Source organism: Culex quinquefasciatus, chromosome 3 (genome assembly GCF_015732765.1).
Source record: "Culex quinquefasciatus strain JHB chromosome 3, VPISU_Cqui_1.0_pri_paternal, whole genome shotgun sequence".
NCBI lineage: Eukaryota > Metazoa > Arthropoda > Insecta > Diptera > Culicidae > Culex > Culex quinquefasciatus.
The window spans coordinates 194001822-194020748 of record NC_051863.1 but is presented as its reverse complement, the minus strand read 5'-3'; the positions used below and the strand labels follow the sequence as shown (position 1 = coordinate 194020748).

Genomic DNA, 18927 nt, shown 5'->3' with positions numbered 1-18927 from the left:
GTGATTCGATGAACTTCACAATCGGGATTTCTTCAAAATTAATTTGTTATTAGGCTTCATAAAATTCTATAATTCGTAACATACATTTTAACATCTGCTCTGCTTACATTATTATTATTATTATTATTATTTCAGGTGGCTCGATTAAGATGAATTAAAGTGTCCACGTGATTTGTGGTGTTAACAGAAAACAGATAAACTTTAGAAAATGAAGATGATTTGAGTAAAACAGCCCAATTTGCTACCGACTCAATTCAGAGTAAGCAGGTAATTTCTGGCTGTAACTTTCGCTAGTCACCTCCTCGTAGCTTGGTGGATTCTGTGATTCTAAATCGGTCGCAGCAGGCTGCTGCTGCTGCTGCCTAACTCCTTCGACACTTGAGGGGACTATTTCCGATATGAAATCGATTGGAATGACCACATGGGTTGACCTTGCCGAAATTGGTTGTGCAAGATTGATGTGCGATGGAACCGCTAATTAAGAAGAAAATAAAAATTAATTACATTTTTCCCAAGTTTAAAGGAGCACTTGCCAAAACATACAGGCAACGCGTTGTAAGGGTGGCCCCTCATTTCTGCGTCGTTTGCACAATTTTAAGCAAACTTTGAAGATGGTCACGAAACACATAAGGTAAACGAGCACCGGTACAAGAATTCTAATGAATCCAAAGAAACTCCATTCGAATTCATATTTGCCTAGAAAAAGTATTGGAGATAACGTAGCAGCATCACAAATTACAGCTTCTCTAAACTTACGCATAACTTCTACAAAAATCGACCTATCCCATAAAAAGTATCGTACTAACTGCTCAAGATAATCTGTCAAGTGATTGTAAGATATCAATGTGCCGAGTTCCCACGACTCTGGAAATACCAGACTTTTGCTGAATGATCATCAAACTTGTTTGCGGTAAACTTCACCACTACTGCAATATGAATAAGATATTTTGTTTTGATTCTATTTTGCCTTGGCGAGATTTAATATCACGGGATGTGAATGAGAATATGTGAAAGCTCGAATTGCATGCAATGTTGAATGATACATTTTGCAATCAACGTTGCAATCAGGATTTCTTCAATGAATAATAAGCTCCACATAATTCAAAAATATTGTGATTTTCAAATTTTATTCTTCTTCCAACGCCTCTTTTATTGTTATTTGACCCTTAAAATGTTTATGACACTTTTAATTTTCTTAAGGCAAAACATTAATTCAATTTAAAAGTTTAGCAATCCAATTTGTATCCAACTATTCTAATTTTTTATAAGTGACTGATCTCTTTTAATCCCTATTCTTCCATTTAAAATGCAGTTTTGCACAATTTACTACGAAATTTCTCAGTCACACGTTTCATTACACTACACTTACTTCCTATTATGTTTGTTCTAACAACAATTCTAAAGTGTATCCCTCTCACGTCTGATCTCAACGTTGAATCGATAATCCTTTCATAAACATCGAACATTGCAAGTCTCAAAAATGAATTCCGAAACAACATCTCTAGTTTTCTTCAAATCCTGAAACCGTTCTTCCAATTTGGTTTTTTTAGTATTTGACTTACTAAAACAAATGTTTTCAGATATTTTATATATTGAAAATTCAGAATAACAAAAAAACACAGGACAAAACAAAAAAAAAATACAAACATATTTTAATTGGAAAAAAGCATGTCCAAATAGAGGGTACATACAAAAATTACATTCTCAACAAGCGGGATAGTTTTTCTGAGCGTATCTGTTTCAATTTTGAGTGAAATTGGCACGGATTACTCTGTTGATACACGAGGCTGAAAATGGTAAAAGAAAAAATAATTTCATGCTAAAATGTTTTTTTTTATATAGCTTAAACAGCCTTTCTAGATCAAGTTGTACAACTTTGTTCTATTCGACAAAGTTGAAGAACATTAAATTTCCTGACTATGAAACCCACTTTTTAGAATTTAACCATAAGCATAAGCATAGGTGAATCCCACTTTTTAGAATTTCCGAATGAAAACAGCGCATTCTGCTGATCAATTCGTAGAAAAATTAATTTCTCTATATATTTTTACAATACAGTCCAAACTCGATTATTTGAAGGACTTGGCGAAATTTCACTTCGGATAATCGAATCACGAAAAAACAAATTTCGCTGTCTTATTTTTGATTGTTAAGCTTAAGTATGACCCCAAAACTACTACTAGGTTGTTAAAAATGTTCAAATCCAAGATGGTGGCCAAAATATGGCGGTGATGAAATATAAAAAAAAAAAAAATTTTTTATTTCTAAAGGCAATCAACCATTAAAATTTGCCTAAAGAGCAACTCTCTACGAAATCGGCTATTTTTTGGTACCTTTGATATCTGTAAAGTACTTTTCAATTGCAAATTCAATTTTACATTAAAAATTTACGTCAAATAAGTTTTTGCATGTAATTTCGATTTTCGAATTCTCTACGAAATCGGTCTTTTTTCTTCAATTTTAATTTTTGTATTTTTTAATCCGACTGAAACTTTTTTGGTGCCTTCGGTATGCCCAAAGAAGCCATTTTGCATCATTAGTTTATCCATACATTTTTCGATACAAATTTGGCAAATGCCCATACAAAAATTATATATGAATATTCAAAAATCTGTATCTTTTGAAGGACAATTTTGATCCATTTAGTGTCTTTGGGAAAGTTTTAGGTATGGATAGGACTACACTAAAAAAAATATACACGTTAATTTTTTTTTTGATATTTTTAATTTCACTTTTTGTCACAAAAACTTGTTTTGCATGATATTGTTTTCGAAAAGATCGGAAAATTTCACGAATGCCGAATTTTTGCGACCAATATTTTGTTTTGTATTGATTCAAAAATTCATAACATTTTCAAAAATTTTTTGCCCATTCTAAAAATTTCTGAAAAATTTAGTGACAAAAAGTGAAATAAAAAATCACCATTTTTTTACCCGTGTATAATTTTTTCAGTGTAGTCCCTATCCATACCTACAATCTTGCCGAAGCCACCAAATCGATCAAAAAAATTCTTCAAAAGATACAGATTTTTGTATATTCATTAGGGTGCCCAGAAAAAAATGACCCCCTGCTCCACAAGCGGAAAACAGTTTTTTTGCGGCTATTTTAAGCACCTGTGTAAATTTTGAGCGAAATTGGACGAGATTAACCCACCTCTTCACGGATTTTTAACTGGCCGGAATTTTGTAGGGAATTTTACGCATAATACGGAATTTTAACAACTTTTTAATCATGGAATTGCTTTTTGATTTGGTCGAAGCTTTTGTTAACTAGATTTTTTTTTATTTTTCTGTGAGTTTGATTTAAAAAGGTAGCGTTTTCCGGGGTTTCCTTAATTCAAACTCAATAATTCTAGAGTTTTTTAACTATTGTCTTTCATATGTTGATAGGACCTTTCTAAAACTTGTGAAAACATTTGAACATTTGAATTAACAAATCTAGAGTTTTTTAAAAGGTCCTATAAACTGTTGTGATTCACATGTTATAGGATCTTTTCAATAAAAAAAAACTCTGAAAAAGTGTTCGTGAAAACACTAAGAACGATAGGGGAAATTCTCGTATGTTTGGCAGGTTAAGCACTCGCTCCTAACTCCATCCAATTTGCTGATTTTCACTATTTAAACAACTAATTTTGCATAACTTTTGATAGAAACTTGCTTGCTCACTTCTCATTAAGCTATTTATCACTCGAGTTCAGTTGAAAACGCTTTTAACACTCAAACGCTCGGGTAGTCATTTGACTCCTATTTTTTTCTTAAAAATCTCATAACTTTTGATAGAATTGACCAATTTGGATGCTTCCGGGTGCAAAAGATCCAGATTTGTCTATATTTTCAACTGTCAGATGGAGGACAAATGTGGTCTATTTTTACCGGAGATATTCCGGATTCTGTTGGGGTACCTCGGCCCTCCTAAATGGTTATTTGGCCAATATAATAAAAACTTTTCAACAAAATAAAATCGGAAATGATGCAAAACTTCAAGGAATCATCCTAAAACATCATCCTGCATAGATACATGACATGCTGAAGACCTTCGGGCACCGGAACAGGTTCTATCCGGAAACGGTTCACTGAGCTGATGTCAATTGTTGCCCAACTGGAACCGGCTCCGCTGCCCCGTAGGACTTAACCATGTCAATTATTTTTGAAGGATGATATATTAGGATGATGCCTTGTAGTTTTGCATCATTTCCGAAATTTTTCTGTTGAAAAGTTTTTATTATATTGGCAAAATACCCATATAGGAGGGCCTAGGTACCCCAACAGAATCCGGAATATCTCCGGTAAAAATGGACCACATTTGTCCCCCATCTGGCAGTTCAAAATATAGACAAATCTGGATCTTTTGCAACCGAAAGCATCCAAATTGGTCAATTCTATAAAAAGTTATGGGATTTCTAAGAAAAAAAATAGGGGTCAAATGACTACCCGAGCGTTTGAGTGTTAATTAGCTTTAATTGAATGTCAAAGTTCTGACCTGCCAACATTAGAGGCACGCTGGAATTAGATGCTGTTCCCCTATTATTCGTAAAAGCAAACTTGACATTTCGTAAAATTTTGAACGTTTAACAAAAAAAATGAAGAACGTAATGATTTGATTCAAATCACGTTTTATTTTTGGAATACTTTTAAACGTGCAAGTCATAAGCACTCTGATAGCACTTTGTGAACTTTGTAAGCAGTAAAAACGACACAGTTTTATATTTTTAATTCTCAAATTTATTAAATTTAATTTATCTAAATAATTCATTGACAGTTTTTGTAACACCATGGTGTCATATCGGCAAAGTGTACGGATTTTTGCTCAGCAAGAGTTGGTAGCCTTAGGTATGTTCTACAAAGCTGTAGAGCATTAAATTTTCAATAAGAATCTCACTTTTGGGTATATTTGGATGGAAGTAGCGCACCGTGCAGACCAAACCGTAAGAAACTTGAGGTTTCCATATTTTTTTTCGTTTTTTTTTCATGCAAACTTCACCTTCGAATATCAATGGGTAAATGATGACCGATTTTGCTCATATTTGGCCCAGAGTCCTAAAATAGGTCAAGGAACAATATTCAGCTTGTGGAGCTAGGTTTTGAAAAAAAAAAAAACAATATTCTGGGCACCCTAATATTCATATTTCATTTTTGTATGAACAACTGCCAAATTTGTATAGAAATTTAGATGGACAAACTAATGATGCAAAATGGTTTCTTTGGACATACCAAAGGCACCAAAAAAGTTTCAGCCGGATTAAAAAATACAAAAAAAATCGAATGACCGAAATCTCAGAGAAGTGCTCTAAATAAGGTCGCCGAACTCATTTTATTTTGTGTGGAATTCGATTTTGCAAAGTCCCATACAAACCTTCGGATAATGGAGGCTTCGGATAATCGAGTCTGAACTGTATTATTTTTCAAATTTCACGGCCATGTTCCATATTTGGGACACCCTAACGTACAATCGATATACAATCGATATACATGTATACAATTTAGATTTGTTCAATGAAAAATGTGTAATATGAAGAAATATAAATAAACCAGAGCAGAGGAACAAAAATGCAACGCAATGTAATAGTTTTCAATTTGCTGATAATACCTGATTTTAAAAAAAATACTAATTTTTTTATTAAATATTTAAAATATAATAAACGAATAAATAATGAAATTCAAAAAAAAAACTATATTTTTTTCTTCTAAAGAAAAACTAATTTCTAACTCAGTCTCATAAGTTACTGCGCCAATTTCACCCTTTGCCTCCTCACTTGAACCCTAAGAAACCGCACCATTCAAGCGTGAATCATTGAAGAAATCCGCGTCCAATAACCATTGACGGCCTCGTCATAGCTGGGCGGGGGCTCCTGGCCCGAATCGTCCGGGCTGAGCTGTACCGGTGGGTCGTGGCCCGGGCTCGGAAATCCATTCATGCCATTCCACTCGTCCCACAGTTCGGAGTAGTTGCCACCGATTGGAATTTCCACCGTGTTCGGATAGTTGAGTGTCGTGAGGGCAATCTCAGGGGCTGAAATGTTTCGAAATAAAAAAAAAAAACATCGAAAAAATATGACGCAATTTTTCGAGGAAACCGTCAACTTACCAGCGGCAGCGGCAGCACCAACACTGGCAAGAACCACTTCCTCCGTTTCCCTGGTTTGGGGCTTGCAGCAAGATTTGCAGCAGCCGCGAAACGCAATCCAGCACACTGCGATTATTGTCAAAATGTCCAGAAACAGATCCCGGCCAAGGTGGTTTACGTCGTTGTCGTCGGCTGATTCAATCAAAGTAGACGGGTAATGTTGTTATGAAGAGAGAGAGAGATGCAAGCAGGAGCACTTACGGTGGTAATTGTATTTATGCATTTTTTTTGTTTTCTTTGAGTTTGAACTATGTTTCGAATAATGTAAAGTTTAAAAGGACGAGATCACTCGCAGATTTAGCACCAATGTTTCGTTCCATCGAAATTTGTAGTATTTTGATAAAATCGTTTCACTTTTGAGCACTTCACTTCAAGCTCTAATGACTACATGGTGAAAAGTGTTCGCAACAAGAGAATGCCACCGATAGCTATGCTTCATGTTTTGATTTCTCTCAGAGCTGTTGTGCTACCAGGATTCTGATGGGTTGCCTTGCTTTCTGCTTTGAGAAAGTGCTTTAAAATCACTCGAAAAATAAATAAATAACATCCTTATCATTTTTACTGATTTTTGCTCCACGAAAAACTTATTTGTTGAAATCATTTTTAGTGAATCTTATCATGATGATTGTAACTCTCAGGAAACCCTGTAAAGCATAATGATGTTGATTTTTCTAAATGCATGCAAATTCACAAAACCTACGGGTGGATTAGGTTTACTCTCTGAGCTTTTATGTTCTGTTATGTCCAGGATTCTGAATCATCCTCAAAACATCTCTGAACATCTCTTTTCAATTTTCCAATCAAACCACAAATGATTTATTTCTCAAGAGCAATTCTCTAATATTTCTGTCATTCGATTTTTTTTTGTATTTTATAATCCTGCTGAAACTTTTCTGGTGCCTTAGGGATGCCCAAAGAAGCCATTTTGCATCATTACTTTGTCCATATAATTTTCCATACAAATTTGGCAGCTGTCCATACAAAAATGATGTATGAAAATTCAAAAACCTGTATCTTTTGAAGAATTTTTTTGATCGATTTGGTGTCTTGGGCAAAGTTGTAGGTATGGATATGGACCACACTGAAAAAAATTATACACGGTAAAAAAAATTGGTGATTTTTTATTTAACTAATTAATTAATTTATTTCTATATTTTTTATTTTTTGATATGTTTTAGAGGACATCAAATGCAAACTTTTCAGAAATTTCCAGGTTGTGGAAAATATCTTTGAATGAGTTATGAATTTTTGAATCAACACTGATTTAAAAAAAACGAAATATTGGTCGCAAACATTTTTCAACTACATTTTTCGATGTAAATCCAAATTTGCAATCACAAAGTACTGTAGTAAAACTTTGATAAAATGCACCGTTTTCAAGTTAAATCCATTTCTTGGTGACTTTTTTTTAAATTCTCGCAGTTTTTCATTTTTTTTTAAATTAGTGCAAATGTTTGCCCACTTTTGAAAAAAATATTTTTGAAACGCTGAGAAAATTCTCTATAGGGGAAATATGCCCATTTTAAGCCTAATAAGCGGTCGTGTTTGAATGATGCTGGATAATCTAGATTGTTCTTTGGTACAAGTACCAAGTACACCAAAGAGTATAGGTGTTTGATTAGAAAGGGTATGTTTCCCCTATTTTGCTTTTTTAACTTTGTTGATAAGACCCTTAGTTGCTGAGATATTGCCATGCAAGTGTTTAAAAACAGGAAAATTGATGTTTTTTAAGTCTCACCGAAACAACCCACCATTTTCTAACTTCGATATCACAGTAACTAATGGTCCGATTTACAATGTTAAAATATGAAACATTCGTGAAATTCTTTTCAAAAAAAAAATTCGATGTTTTTAAAACAAGACACACATTTTAAAAGGGCGTAACATTGAATGTTTTGCTTTTTTAAATGTTAGTCTTGATTTAATTTTTTTGAAAATATTGTTTTCGAAAAGCTCACGAATGTTTCATATTTTAACATTGTAAATCGGACAATTAGTTGCTGAGATATCGACATTAGAAAATGGTGAGTTGTTTGGGTGAGACTTAAAAAACATCAATTTTCCTATTTTTAAACACTTGCATAGCTATAATTCAGCAACTGAGGGTCTTATCAACAAAGTTTAAAAAAAAGTAAAATATAGAGAATTTTCTCAGCTTTTCAAACATATTTTTTTTTTCAAAACTGGTGCAATAATTTAAAAAAAATGAAAAACTGCGAGAATTTAAAAAAAAGTTACTTAAAAATGGATTTCACTTGAAAGCGGTGCATTTTATCAAAATTACACTAAAGTACTTTTTGATTGCAAATTTGATTTTACATAAAAAAATGAATTTGAAATTTTTTGCAAAGTTTCAGTCGGATTAAAAAATACAAAAAAATATTGAATGACCGAAATCTGCGAGAACTGCATATGAAATGCAAATGACATATGAAAATTCAAAAATCTGTATCTTTTGAAGGAATGTTTTGATCGATTTGGTGTGTGCCCACTTTTGATAAAAATATTTTGGAAGTGCTGAGAAAATTCTCTTTATATATAAATCTTTATGAACTTGGTTGATACGACCCTTAGTTAATGAGATATTGCCATACAAAGATTTACAAAAAGGAAAATTGTTTTTTTTAGTCTCACCCAAACAACCCACCATTTTCTAATTTCGATATCTCAGTAACTAATGGTCCGATTTACAATGTTAGAAAATGGAACATTCGGGAAATTTTTCTGATCTTTTCGAAATCTTTTTTCATTTCGTTTAATCAAGACTAACATTTCAAAAGGATTTAATATTATATGTTTGGCCCTTTTCAAATGATAATCTTGATTTAAAAAACCAGTTTTGGAAATTTTTGAAAAAATATTTTGATTTTTTTATCAAGACTAACATTTTAAAAGGGCCAAACATTGAAAACTGTCAGTTTTGTTTTGGTTTTGAAAAGATCGGAAAATTTTACGATTATTTCACTTTTAAACCCTCTACTGTACATTTTTTTGGAATATTTTTTTATTTTTGCCGTGTTCGAGAGGTCATTTAAAGCAACTTTTGTTCTAAGAAAATGTGACTTCTTTTGTTTTATGTTTTTCTTGTTTTATTTTAAATATTTTAATTTGCATTTATCTTGTTTAGTTTATCTATGGTTTTGTAAGTATTTGGCCTATTCTACCACCTCCATTTTTTCATGTTTTTACAATCACTTTTTTAATTTACCATTTCACCATTATCTTTTAAATTGTAATAAAATGCGTAACGGAATTGTCTTGGAAACTAAAAAAAATGCTGCATACTTCTTTTTGCTTGAAATATAGGAACCTTGAAATGTTACAGACTGCCGAATATTTTCATGCCATTTTTATATGAACAGCTGCCAATAATGTATGGAGACGCAAAGTAACTCAAAATACATTTGAAAAAATATGTTTTTTTTTCACAAATAAAAGATTCCTCAAGATTTTCCATGAAGCTTAGACATTTATTCAAATGCTACGATATTACATATCGATAAGGGTGACGAGAAAAATAAAAATTTTTGGTAAATCTTAAGAGATTCTCCCTGGCTCGATTCTTCAGTTAAACATAAAAAAATGTGCCAATTTTTGAGGCAAATCTGTTAAGATTTAAAGGTTGCTATTGGTCATTGAAGTTTGGATGGGAAAATTTGTAAAAATGCATGGAGAAAAGCAACAATGGTTCATTGTCAAGTGTGAGATTCTTATGTAAAATATTATGACAAACAACTTTTTCGAAAACCGCAAAACGATCCGAGTTAACCCTGACGAGTTGTTAGCGATTACAAAAAGGTGTTTTTGCAAGAAAAGATGTTTTTTCGCCAGCTTTAACGACCTAAGCTACCCTTAAACCTTAACCGATTCCGCTCAAAATTTAAAATTAATTTTTGCCTAAGGAATCGAATCATGGGGTATTCCCGAGGTCGATCTCTTTTAACTGTCACCCTAATATTGATAGAGATCACTGAAAATCAAAACTTGCATACAATCCACTTAAGTTTGATGCGCATCGACTAAGCGAAGCGTAAGGGTTAAGCAAGAAGGAAGAATCAAAACAAAACGAAATAAACGCTTTGATTAGAAGTGTACATAAAGCCAAACCCACCTCACTGATAAGTTACACATACTGCAGACGGCGACTAGGTGTGGATGAACCTACTTTTTTTTTTATCCACTCTGTCCAAATTTAAAATTCGATCCATGGGGCAAATGGTATCTCTAGATAATACTTAATCGTGATTCGCCCGTGAACGAGGTTGGATAATCAAACAAGTTGGTTGAAATGAGTCATACTTGGATATTACATCAACTTTATTAAGTTATTTAAAATGTCCTAACTTCAATAGACTTCATTAACTATAACTACCTGAAACTTACAGAAATTACCAAAAAAAAACATGGGCTACTTCGATTACGTTCTGCCGGCCATTTTCGTCTCGCTTGGAATCGCCCTGTTCCTCTTCATTTTATTCGGTGGCATCAGATGTTGCAAACGAAAACGCAACCGAGACCCGGACTCAGAGGAAACGTCCTCAATCAGCCATCAGCAGCAGAACGATCAAGAAGTTGAGCTGACACAAATCATCATTCCGCTGCGGGCCAACAGACCAAACCGGCCGGAACTGCCCACCGTCCTGGAAGAGGAACGTCCCGAGTCGGTGCTGCAGATTAGGGAGCCGGTTTCGCCGGGGACGCCACCACCCCGATTTACAAGCGTTGTAGCCGATCCACCCAGCTACGAGCAGGTCGTGACTGGTGCGCAGAATAATGCTAGTGTTGAAAGTAGCGCGAATGGACGGTAGCTGGATTGTGTGAATGTAAATTGTTGAGTTTGTTAATTCCATATTGTTAAGAAGAGGCATTTTAACAACATATTTACTAATGTGTAGTGACTTAATCAAGGTGCTTGATGAAAAATGACTTAAGCTTCGAAATATGAGCATTTATAACAAAGACTAAATATTTTACTAATAAATAAACAAACAGTCAGATAAATAACTTATGATGAAGATACTTCCATCATATTTTTGCTCTATATCCTTACGATCATTGCAGGTTAAAAAAACTAAATTTGGAGCTGGCCAAAATCTGCAGGAATAAACTGTTTTTGTCCACGAATTTATGCGTAGTATTAAGTGGAAAAATGTATTAAAGGAAAATTTAATTTTTGCATTAATTTTTGCATGAAAGAAAAAACATTGTCACCCGCGACGGACACGAACGACGAAACAAAGAGAAACAAAAAAAATCTTTTTTTTTCTGTAAAATCGCGATTGTGACAAGCAAACCACTTATGTTTATACAGTCCAGACTCAATTATCTGAAGGTTTCTATGGGCCAACAAATAATCAATTAATATCAAATTTGGAGCCTAAATAAATAAAGACAGTTATAAAAAACATCAAATTTGAGTTCTGCTATCCCATTTTAGTCAAATTTGAATGGTTGGCTGCGTATTAAATTGAAAATGGCATTTATTTCAATACACTCAACCCCCGGTGGTTGGTCACTTTTTCGTTTGACACTTTTTTAGTTTGTACCCCGTTGGTTGGTCAAAGTCAAACTAAAAAGTGACGAACTGTCACTTTTTACATGGCACTCACACACACTATCAAAACAAACGTTTGGTAGTGTGTGTGAACTCCGTGTAAAAGGGGTGTCAAACTAAAACGAGACCCCGTTCGTTTGACAACAGTTGGTGTCAAACCATCGGGGTTTGAGTGTATTTCATCAACGCCATTTTGGTCACCATTTAGGATTTTAAAATTTTAAATCATCTTAAAGAAGTTTAGAGGTCATCCAAAAATGAGACAACAAAACATTTTTTTTGATTCGATTATCCGAAGTTTTGATTATTCGAAGTGAAATTTTGCCAAGGTCTTCGGATAATCGAGTCTGGACTGTATATCAACATTTTTGTTATTGTCTGCTCTTCAGCTTGGTAGAATATTGTTACACTCTAAAAAGTACCACTGCAAATTTTGAATGATTATTTTTTATTTTAATCGAAAAATTACCCTTATGGGTTACTGTGAATTAAAAAAATAATCCTATAATAAGACGCGTCCCAAACGAAATTATCGGTGAGTAACGAAGATAACAGAATTTTTGAAACTATTGTGTATTTTTTAATGAAGAATGCGTTTTTAGAAATTCTGAGTACGCCATCAAATCAGGCGTCCCAAAAAAAGGCGTTCACGAAAAAATTCCAATTTTGTTATTTAATTTTTTATTACCAGAAATTTAATTCCCAAGATAAGTTTTTTTTTTTCTAAAAAATATGCATCTTTTGAGCCATAGTGAAATCGATTATTTTTTTTATTTCGAAAAAACTCCTTTTAATAGACAAATCGAATTTGCAATTAAAAGTATTTTACAAATTTTGATAAAACTTACCGATCTCAATCTATATTTATTCGATTTTATTTGTTTTTTGCATTTTGAAATTCTACTTGAAATAAAGAGTTAAACCAGCCGCCGACTGAAAAACTCTATGATAAAGAATAAAAATTTATAGATTAAAAAAACTTCTTGAAATTATAACATATTAAAAAAAATGTTTGAAAAGATCAGAAAATTTCCTAGAAATTTCCTCTGGTTTCTGAGATACAGCCTCACGAAGATCTCGAAAACTTTTGATTCGATTTTCAATGTTAAAAATATTGACTATTGTAAAATTTCTAATCTCTTTAATTGAAAAAAAATCAGACTTCAAGCATGACTTTCAAAAAGGTCAACAAATAGATAAATTTCCTCATTTTACATTTAAGACCATTAAGGGGTTATACATGTAGAAAACCTAAATTTTTCATGTTTCCGAATATTTATTAAATCCTTTAAAAAGATGAATTACAATCACTCCTGAAAGTTTCAAGAAGATATGTCATGTTCTAAGTATGTAGAAGATCATTTTTAGTTTAAAGTTCTGCCATGCGCAAAGCGGACTGTCAAACTTTGTGAGCGTTTTTCTCGGAACACCGAGTTGATTTACGGGTGCCACGATAGCTCGAGATTGGATGGACCAAATTGGCTGAAATTTGGGGTGAAGACTCTCAAGACATATCCCGTGTGCATGACGACGCCCGATTTTGAAATTTAGGTTTTTAAAAAAATAAAAAAAATCAAAAACGGGCGATTTTGCCTTTCTTACTAAAGAAAGGTATAGTGTTTGCTTTTGGCTCCGACGCCAAATCAAGCTTCGTTCCCAAATCGTTTCTCGAGAAATATTCATTCGAAAAATCTGCAAAAAATCATGGACGATCGATTTTTGACGCCCGATCGATTGACAATGACAGAATTCGTCTACCTCCAATATCCGAATTTTGGCGCTTAATTTACTGTAGAGCACGCGTGACGTCCGTGTGTGGTAAAAAAAGTGCTCAATTTTGTGGTAGGGGTTTCTCAGAGCCCACATTATGGATTTAAGCTCTCTTGGGCGCATTTGAAAGGGGATGTGCTGAACCTGAACCAGTTCCATACCAAATTTGAATTTATCCATTTTTATGGGGACTCGGAGTGTGTTTTCACCAAATCAGGCGGTTTTCAAATGAAAATTCGGTCGAAAATTGAAGTATTGAAATCGTTTATTTGTCCAAAAATTGCATTTTTCCAGCCCTACATCCTCCCAAATTTTCATCCATGTCGGTAATGTGGTTTTGATTTACAGCTTGTGGACTAATTCACTGTGAGGGGGAAACCCTAAAAAGGTAAAAGCCAATTTTCACCAAATGCCAAAACTATTCCTTTGGCATTTTATCTAATTTTTTTTCTCCACATCATAATCTAGACCATACTCGATGTTCTGAAACAATTTTGACCTCATTTGGATTTACCGTTCAGATTTTAGAAAATTTCCATTTTGCCTTTCTTACTAAAGAAAGGTATAGTGTTTGCTTTTGGCTCCGACGCCAAATCAAGCTTCGTTCCCAAATCATTTCTCGAGAAATATTCATTCGAAAAATCTGCAAAAAATCATGGACGATCGATTTTCGTCGCCTCGTCGACAAGTTGCCAAGTTGAGCTTCACATGCAGACGCGAGCAATGCTGGCGCGTGATGCTGGCGCGTATAGAGTTTTGATACTAGATTACCCCCTTTTAGTGCAAGTTGCTTTATCGATTGCTCGTTCATCACACATCGCCTAGCATTATTTTCTATGCTAAGCTTCAGTTAACGCAAACTAGACGCAAGCAGCTATCTGTTCTGAAGCCGCATGCTCTTTCTTTTGCCTTTCTTTTTTGTTTTGCTCATTCTCTGATCGAACTCTGAGCGAACGAATTTCTGGGAAGCGTTCAAGCTTCCCATGTGCCAGTGACAACGCACATCGCGGGTTTGGTTTTCTAGCTTCGGTACTAGCCTTTTTGTGTATTAGTATTTTTGTTCATCGTACCAGCGCACCACGGTGGTTTATTCGGTACGTTTGCGTTTGTCGTAGTGAAGTCCCACCGAGCGCTCAGTCGTTGTATGCTTTCCAATCCCAAAAACGCCTAAATGCTTGCTTATTGAAAGCTCTCAATTTTTCCTAACGCCTAAATGACAGTTTAGTGAATTACAGTAGGCGTTTCAAAGCTTTCAAGAATATTTATGCGGCTTTACCGTTACATCGTTGTTTACAACACGGCAAATTCTCGGGTGTTGAAACACTTTCTGCCAGTTATTTTGTAACCACTTTAACGCATTGGAGCAAGACGGAATTATTTTGTTTTCTCGTTAATTTTTAATATTTTGAAAAGTGCAAAAAAACACTCAGAGAATACGAACAATTTAGCGATATGCAGAAAACATTACGAACATCGCAAATTGTGAGCTAATTCTCTGTCTCAAAAACAATGTGTTCTGAATTAAAAAATCGAAAATGCTTGTGTGCGAGCACAGTTTACAATCGGCCATGGCAAATGGGGCAAAAACCAGCGCTTTTCAGTTATATGAAAAAATATGGTTGAGTTTCGAATTGTATTATGAATGGACCATTTATATATTGCTATTTCTTTGAAAAAAAATAAAAAAAAATCAACTGCCGTTAACTTCCTTTTGTAAGAAAGGCTCTATCTCACCCCAGGTGGGATTAAATCGGGTTTTTAATATTAAAAACACAAAAATATTTTTATCTTTTTTTTTCAAATAAACATTTAAAAAATCGGCTTTGGCCATGCACACGGGACCGGTATAATGAGTCTTCACAAAAATTTTGAGCCGATTTGGTGGAAGCAGTGTTGAGATATCGTGGCACCCGTTTTTTGCAACTGCTAACTTCAAATAGCTATATCTCGGCAATGATGCAACCAAATGTCTTCAAATTTATGTTGATAATAGTTAAAAATGTTTATGTTAATGTCTTGAAAACAAATTTAAAAAAAGTTTGAGTGTGTGCTCAAACCAGCCTCTGAAATGTTTGTCGATTTACATGTATGTAACCCCTTAAGGTCGTTGAAAATATTCTTCAATGTTTATGTCCCTTGCCTCTGGCCAAAGGCGTGTTAAGAAATGAAATAAATTGCCATGGTTTCATCATTCAATGAAAAAAGTTTTTTAAAAAGCATTTCTCATCAGTACCGTCATCAGAGGTGACATTGGGTCTTGGGCGAAATTGGAAAATTTATTTTCAGTTAATTGCACGTCTTATTTCATTAAAGTCTTGAGAATATAAAAAAAATTGCGTAATAATGTATTAATACGAAGAAAATTCGCATTGCCTCATTTTTTTTTAACAAATTTGCAATATAAATGACAATCAAGCCCTTTTTTGCAAGGATACAAAATTTAAAAAAAGGTTTAATGAACTGTGTTTTTAATTATTTTTTTTTATTTAAATACAAAACATTTGATTTTACAATTCTCGAAAGCTTCATTGTGAAATGTGAATGTTTCTTGCCATTTAATAAAATACTTTTTTTAAATGCTTTTATTTTCAAAACTTTTAATAAGTTGTCAAACAATGCCAACTGCGATTTAAGAAGAAAAAAAAAACAAATTTTATGCAAAAATAAACCTTTAAACGTTACTTTTTTATATATAATCGAAATTGCATCACACATTTTTTGGAAAAGTGCAGACTTTTCATTATCTGTAAATTTTGTACAACGAAAAATTAAGTGATTATTTGATTTAATCCAGATAATACTTCTTTCCCTGTTCATTCTGTGCAATGTGATCTGTTCACGAATCCAAATATCAGCAAGTCCAGGGAACAATAAAATAAATTGAATGAAATAAAATTGTGCAGTAGAAGGCAAAGGAGGTGATATCTTAAGATTCATCTAAAACTGTTACCCAATATATAATGTTTCGTGTATATACATCTAATATCTTTTTTTTATTCATTTTTTTCTCTCACTTTCATGCCATGTTACGTTGATACATGTATATGCGCGGGAATATACATGAGGGTTGTTGTTTTTTGTTTGTTCTGTACTTTTTTTTTGTTAGTTTTTTTTTGTTTCCAGGGGAAATAGCAAACAGAGATTGACAAATTGTATTTTTTTCACCTCACATCCTCCACCCTTCTCAAGCACGTGATGATGACCAATTTAGGGTTTTTTTACCGTAACACTCAACACTTTTTTATTTTGGTTTCTTTTTTCGCCTTCGTCTTCTTTTCAATTTCTCATGTTTGTTCTCCCTTATCACAGGGTTTTATTTGTTTTTTTGTTTTGTTTTGTGTAGTTGTCTTTAATTACTCTTTTTGTGAGTATTTCTTCACTATCTGCTTTAAGTAAAATAAATATTGACGATTTTTAACAGTGTGGCATTTGGTTTGTTTAGTATCATCTCTGTGTTTGAGTTTGTCACTCTTGTTTTATATGTTTACACTTTATCATAAGGATTTTTTCTTCTCTTCCACTTTGTTTTGTTTAGCATTACTTTACACGTTAGGAAAAACAGAAACATAACGACTCTCTCTGAATTATACCTCTTTCCTTACCATTTGCTCTACACTTGGCTATCAATAGTCGCGCATTAATTACAAGGTACAAGTTTGTTTTATTTTGTGTGTTTTCTTTTTGCAAGTTTTACTTTTTCTCTAACCGATTTTTGTGTGGGTGTGGCATTTGTCTATCATACTCGCTTGTTTTTTTTTCGCTCTAAACTACGTTTCTTTCTTCATCGCTCTAGTATATATATAATATTTATTTCTTCTTGTTTTTTTTCAGTATAGATAACCATCTACGGAAAAGGATTCCACTCTATAGAAAAATAAAAAAAAACTCAACGAGACAACGGGAAACGAAAACGACATCTCTTTCAAGGATCACAATTAGCATAAAGTTTTATGTGTTTTTTTTTTTTTTTAATATTTAGGATGCTGCGGCTTTTCTCCCCACACCGCGCACTCACATTAAACAGATTGTATTTTCTAAGTATCAATTATCAAGTTTCCACTTCTTGATTCATTCCATTACGGCGAGAGTTGGTTGAGATTTTATTTAGCGCGGGGAGTCTTGACATTATAAGCTCATGATTTTTTTCAGTGTTTTTCCCAACTCTCTCCTAACATTCTCTACTAACACTGCGCAATCCTAGGAAAAAAGGGAATTTTTCTACTGCTTCATTTCGTTCTGCGGGAAAAGTGGTCTCGTTCTGCTAGCGATACAATATTCGTCGCCCATTTCTTTCAGGCACATTTTGTCCAAAACCTATTTCGAGGAAAGTGTCACTTTCTTTAGTAATTGTTTTGCGGCTGCTGCTGCTGCCACCACCACACCTTCTGCTGGAATAAATGGCTAGGAGTTTGTTTGTCTGTTTTTTTTTCTCAAATGCTCTAAAAATGTACCTCTAAAGATGTGCACTCTTTCAAACCTCGCTACAAATATTTCGGAGTACGTGTGCAATTGTATAGTGTGCCTGATTAATCTGCGGTAAACATTTCCCTCCGTGTGTACTGACTCTTCTCTGTTTTGCTTGCTATGTGTGTGAGTTTGTTTGTTGTGTTTGTTTTATCGTGTGGGTGACTAGATTAATGGTAACTTTCGATTTGCTTTTAGCAAATATCTTTTCTTGTAACTTTGCTAAATCTGTGATGGTCCCGATTAACTTCTCTGCCTTTGTCATCAAATTTCCTTTATTTTTCAATGGACTGTTACAGATGAATATCGTACAAAATAATGGTTTTCTCTTTGCTTTAACATGATTTATTTAGGTTTTTATTTTGGTATTTAATCAGGAAGATGGGGAAGAAACAGTTTTCATTTATTTTGTATTTGTTTGTAATTCAATTTGTATCGATGAGTTTTTCAACAGCGTGATGCACTCGCTCACTACTAAGGAGCGCCTTTTGGGTGTTGGTTGAATTTTGCAGGAATTGTTGTTTGCTTGCTTTTAATATCTATTTATAAATGCCTTCAAATTATGGGATCAGATTTTTTCCTGTTGTGAACGCGTTGCAGTTTGAGAAAAGATGGACATTATTCAAACTATAGGATAAGTCAAAAAAAAAATGAAATATATTTAGTAAGATTACTAAATCAAACTCTAAAGATATGTGATTTTGGAAGATTATTGTTTTAAATGATTTCAAAAACATTTCAGTTAATTTCTGAAAAAATCACTTCAGTTGAATTCGAAATCATTGAATTAAGATCATCTCTACCACAAGTAGCAAATCTTGTTTGTTGCCGTAATAAAGGGCACCTAGAGCACTCTAGAGCATCTCCATGACTCGTGTAAAAGCGTAGCAACTGATTTCTGAAAATCAACTAGATTTAGGGCATCTTTACTGCATGATGCAAAATGCAATACAAATTAAAAAAAACAAGTTATATATTTAATGAAAAGAGAGGGAGACAAACACTTCAAATAAAAT

The 18927-nt window shown here is 33.6% G+C and overlaps 3 protein-coding genes across 5 annotated transcripts; 1 reads left to right on the top strand and 2 right to left on the bottom strand.

Moving 5' to 3' along the window:
- Positions 1–54: 54 nt before the first annotated feature.
- Positions 55–992, bottom strand: LOC119770740. Its single transcript, XM_038266158.1, has 3 exons — positions 757–992; positions 544–696; positions 55–474 (listed from the first exon to the last, which is right to left on the bottom strand). The coding sequence occupies exons 1-3, from the start codon at positions 758–760 to the stop codon at positions 242–244; spliced, it is 390 nt and encodes a 129-aa protein (XP_038122086.1). The 5' UTR covers positions 761–992; the 3' UTR covers positions 55–241.
- Positions 993–5380: 4388 nt separating this feature from the next.
- On the bottom strand, positions 5381–6573 carry LOC119769752. Its single transcript, XM_038263287.1, has 3 exons — positions 6325–6573; positions 6085–6255; positions 5381–6009 (listed from the first exon to the last, which is right to left on the bottom strand). The coding sequence occupies exons 1-3, from the start codon at positions 6344–6346 to the stop codon at positions 5777–5779; spliced, it is 426 nt and encodes a 141-aa protein (XP_038119215.1). The 5' UTR covers positions 6347–6573; the 3' UTR covers positions 5381–5776.
- Positions 6574–10201: 3628 nt separating this feature from the next.
- LOC119769739 lies at positions 10202–11533 on the top strand. Of its 3 annotated transcripts, none has more exons than XM_038263248.1 (2): positions 10202–10443; positions 10509–11533. In XM_038263248.1, the coding sequence occupies exon 2, from the start codon at positions 10527–10529 to the stop codon at positions 10929–10931; it is 405 nt and encodes a 134-aa protein (XP_038119176.1). In that variant the 5' UTR covers positions 10202–10443; positions 10509–10526; the 3' UTR covers positions 10932–11533. The 3 variants fall into 3 exon arrangements, with proteins under 3 accessions (XP_038119176.1, XP_038119177.1, XP_038119178.1); XM_038263249.1 differs by having other exon boundaries at positions 10202–10447; XM_038263250.1 differs by having other exon boundaries at positions 10256–10272.
- The last annotated feature ends 7394 nt before the right edge of the window (positions 11534–18927 follow it).

Coding starts and splice junctions, on each gene's coding strand:
- LOC119770740 (XM_038266158.1), bottom strand. Junction 475..543: donor ACCCTTACAACGCGTTGCCT/GTATGTTTTGGC, acceptor CTTCTTAATTAG/CGGTTCCATCGCACATCAAT.
- LOC119769739 (XM_038263248.1), top strand. CDS start 10,527: ATGGGCTACTTCGATTACGTTCTGCCGGCCATTTTCGTCTCGCTTGGA.
- LOC119769752 (XM_038263287.1), bottom strand. CDS start 6,346: ATGCATAAATACAATTACCACC. Junction 6,256..6,324: donor GCATAAATACAATTACCACC/GTAAGTGCTCCT, acceptor TGATTGAATCAG/CCGACGACAACGACGTAAAC. Junction 6,010..6,084: donor TGGTGCTGCCGCTGCCGCTG/GTAAGTTGACGG, acceptor GAAACATTTCAG/CCCCTGAGATTGCCCTCACG.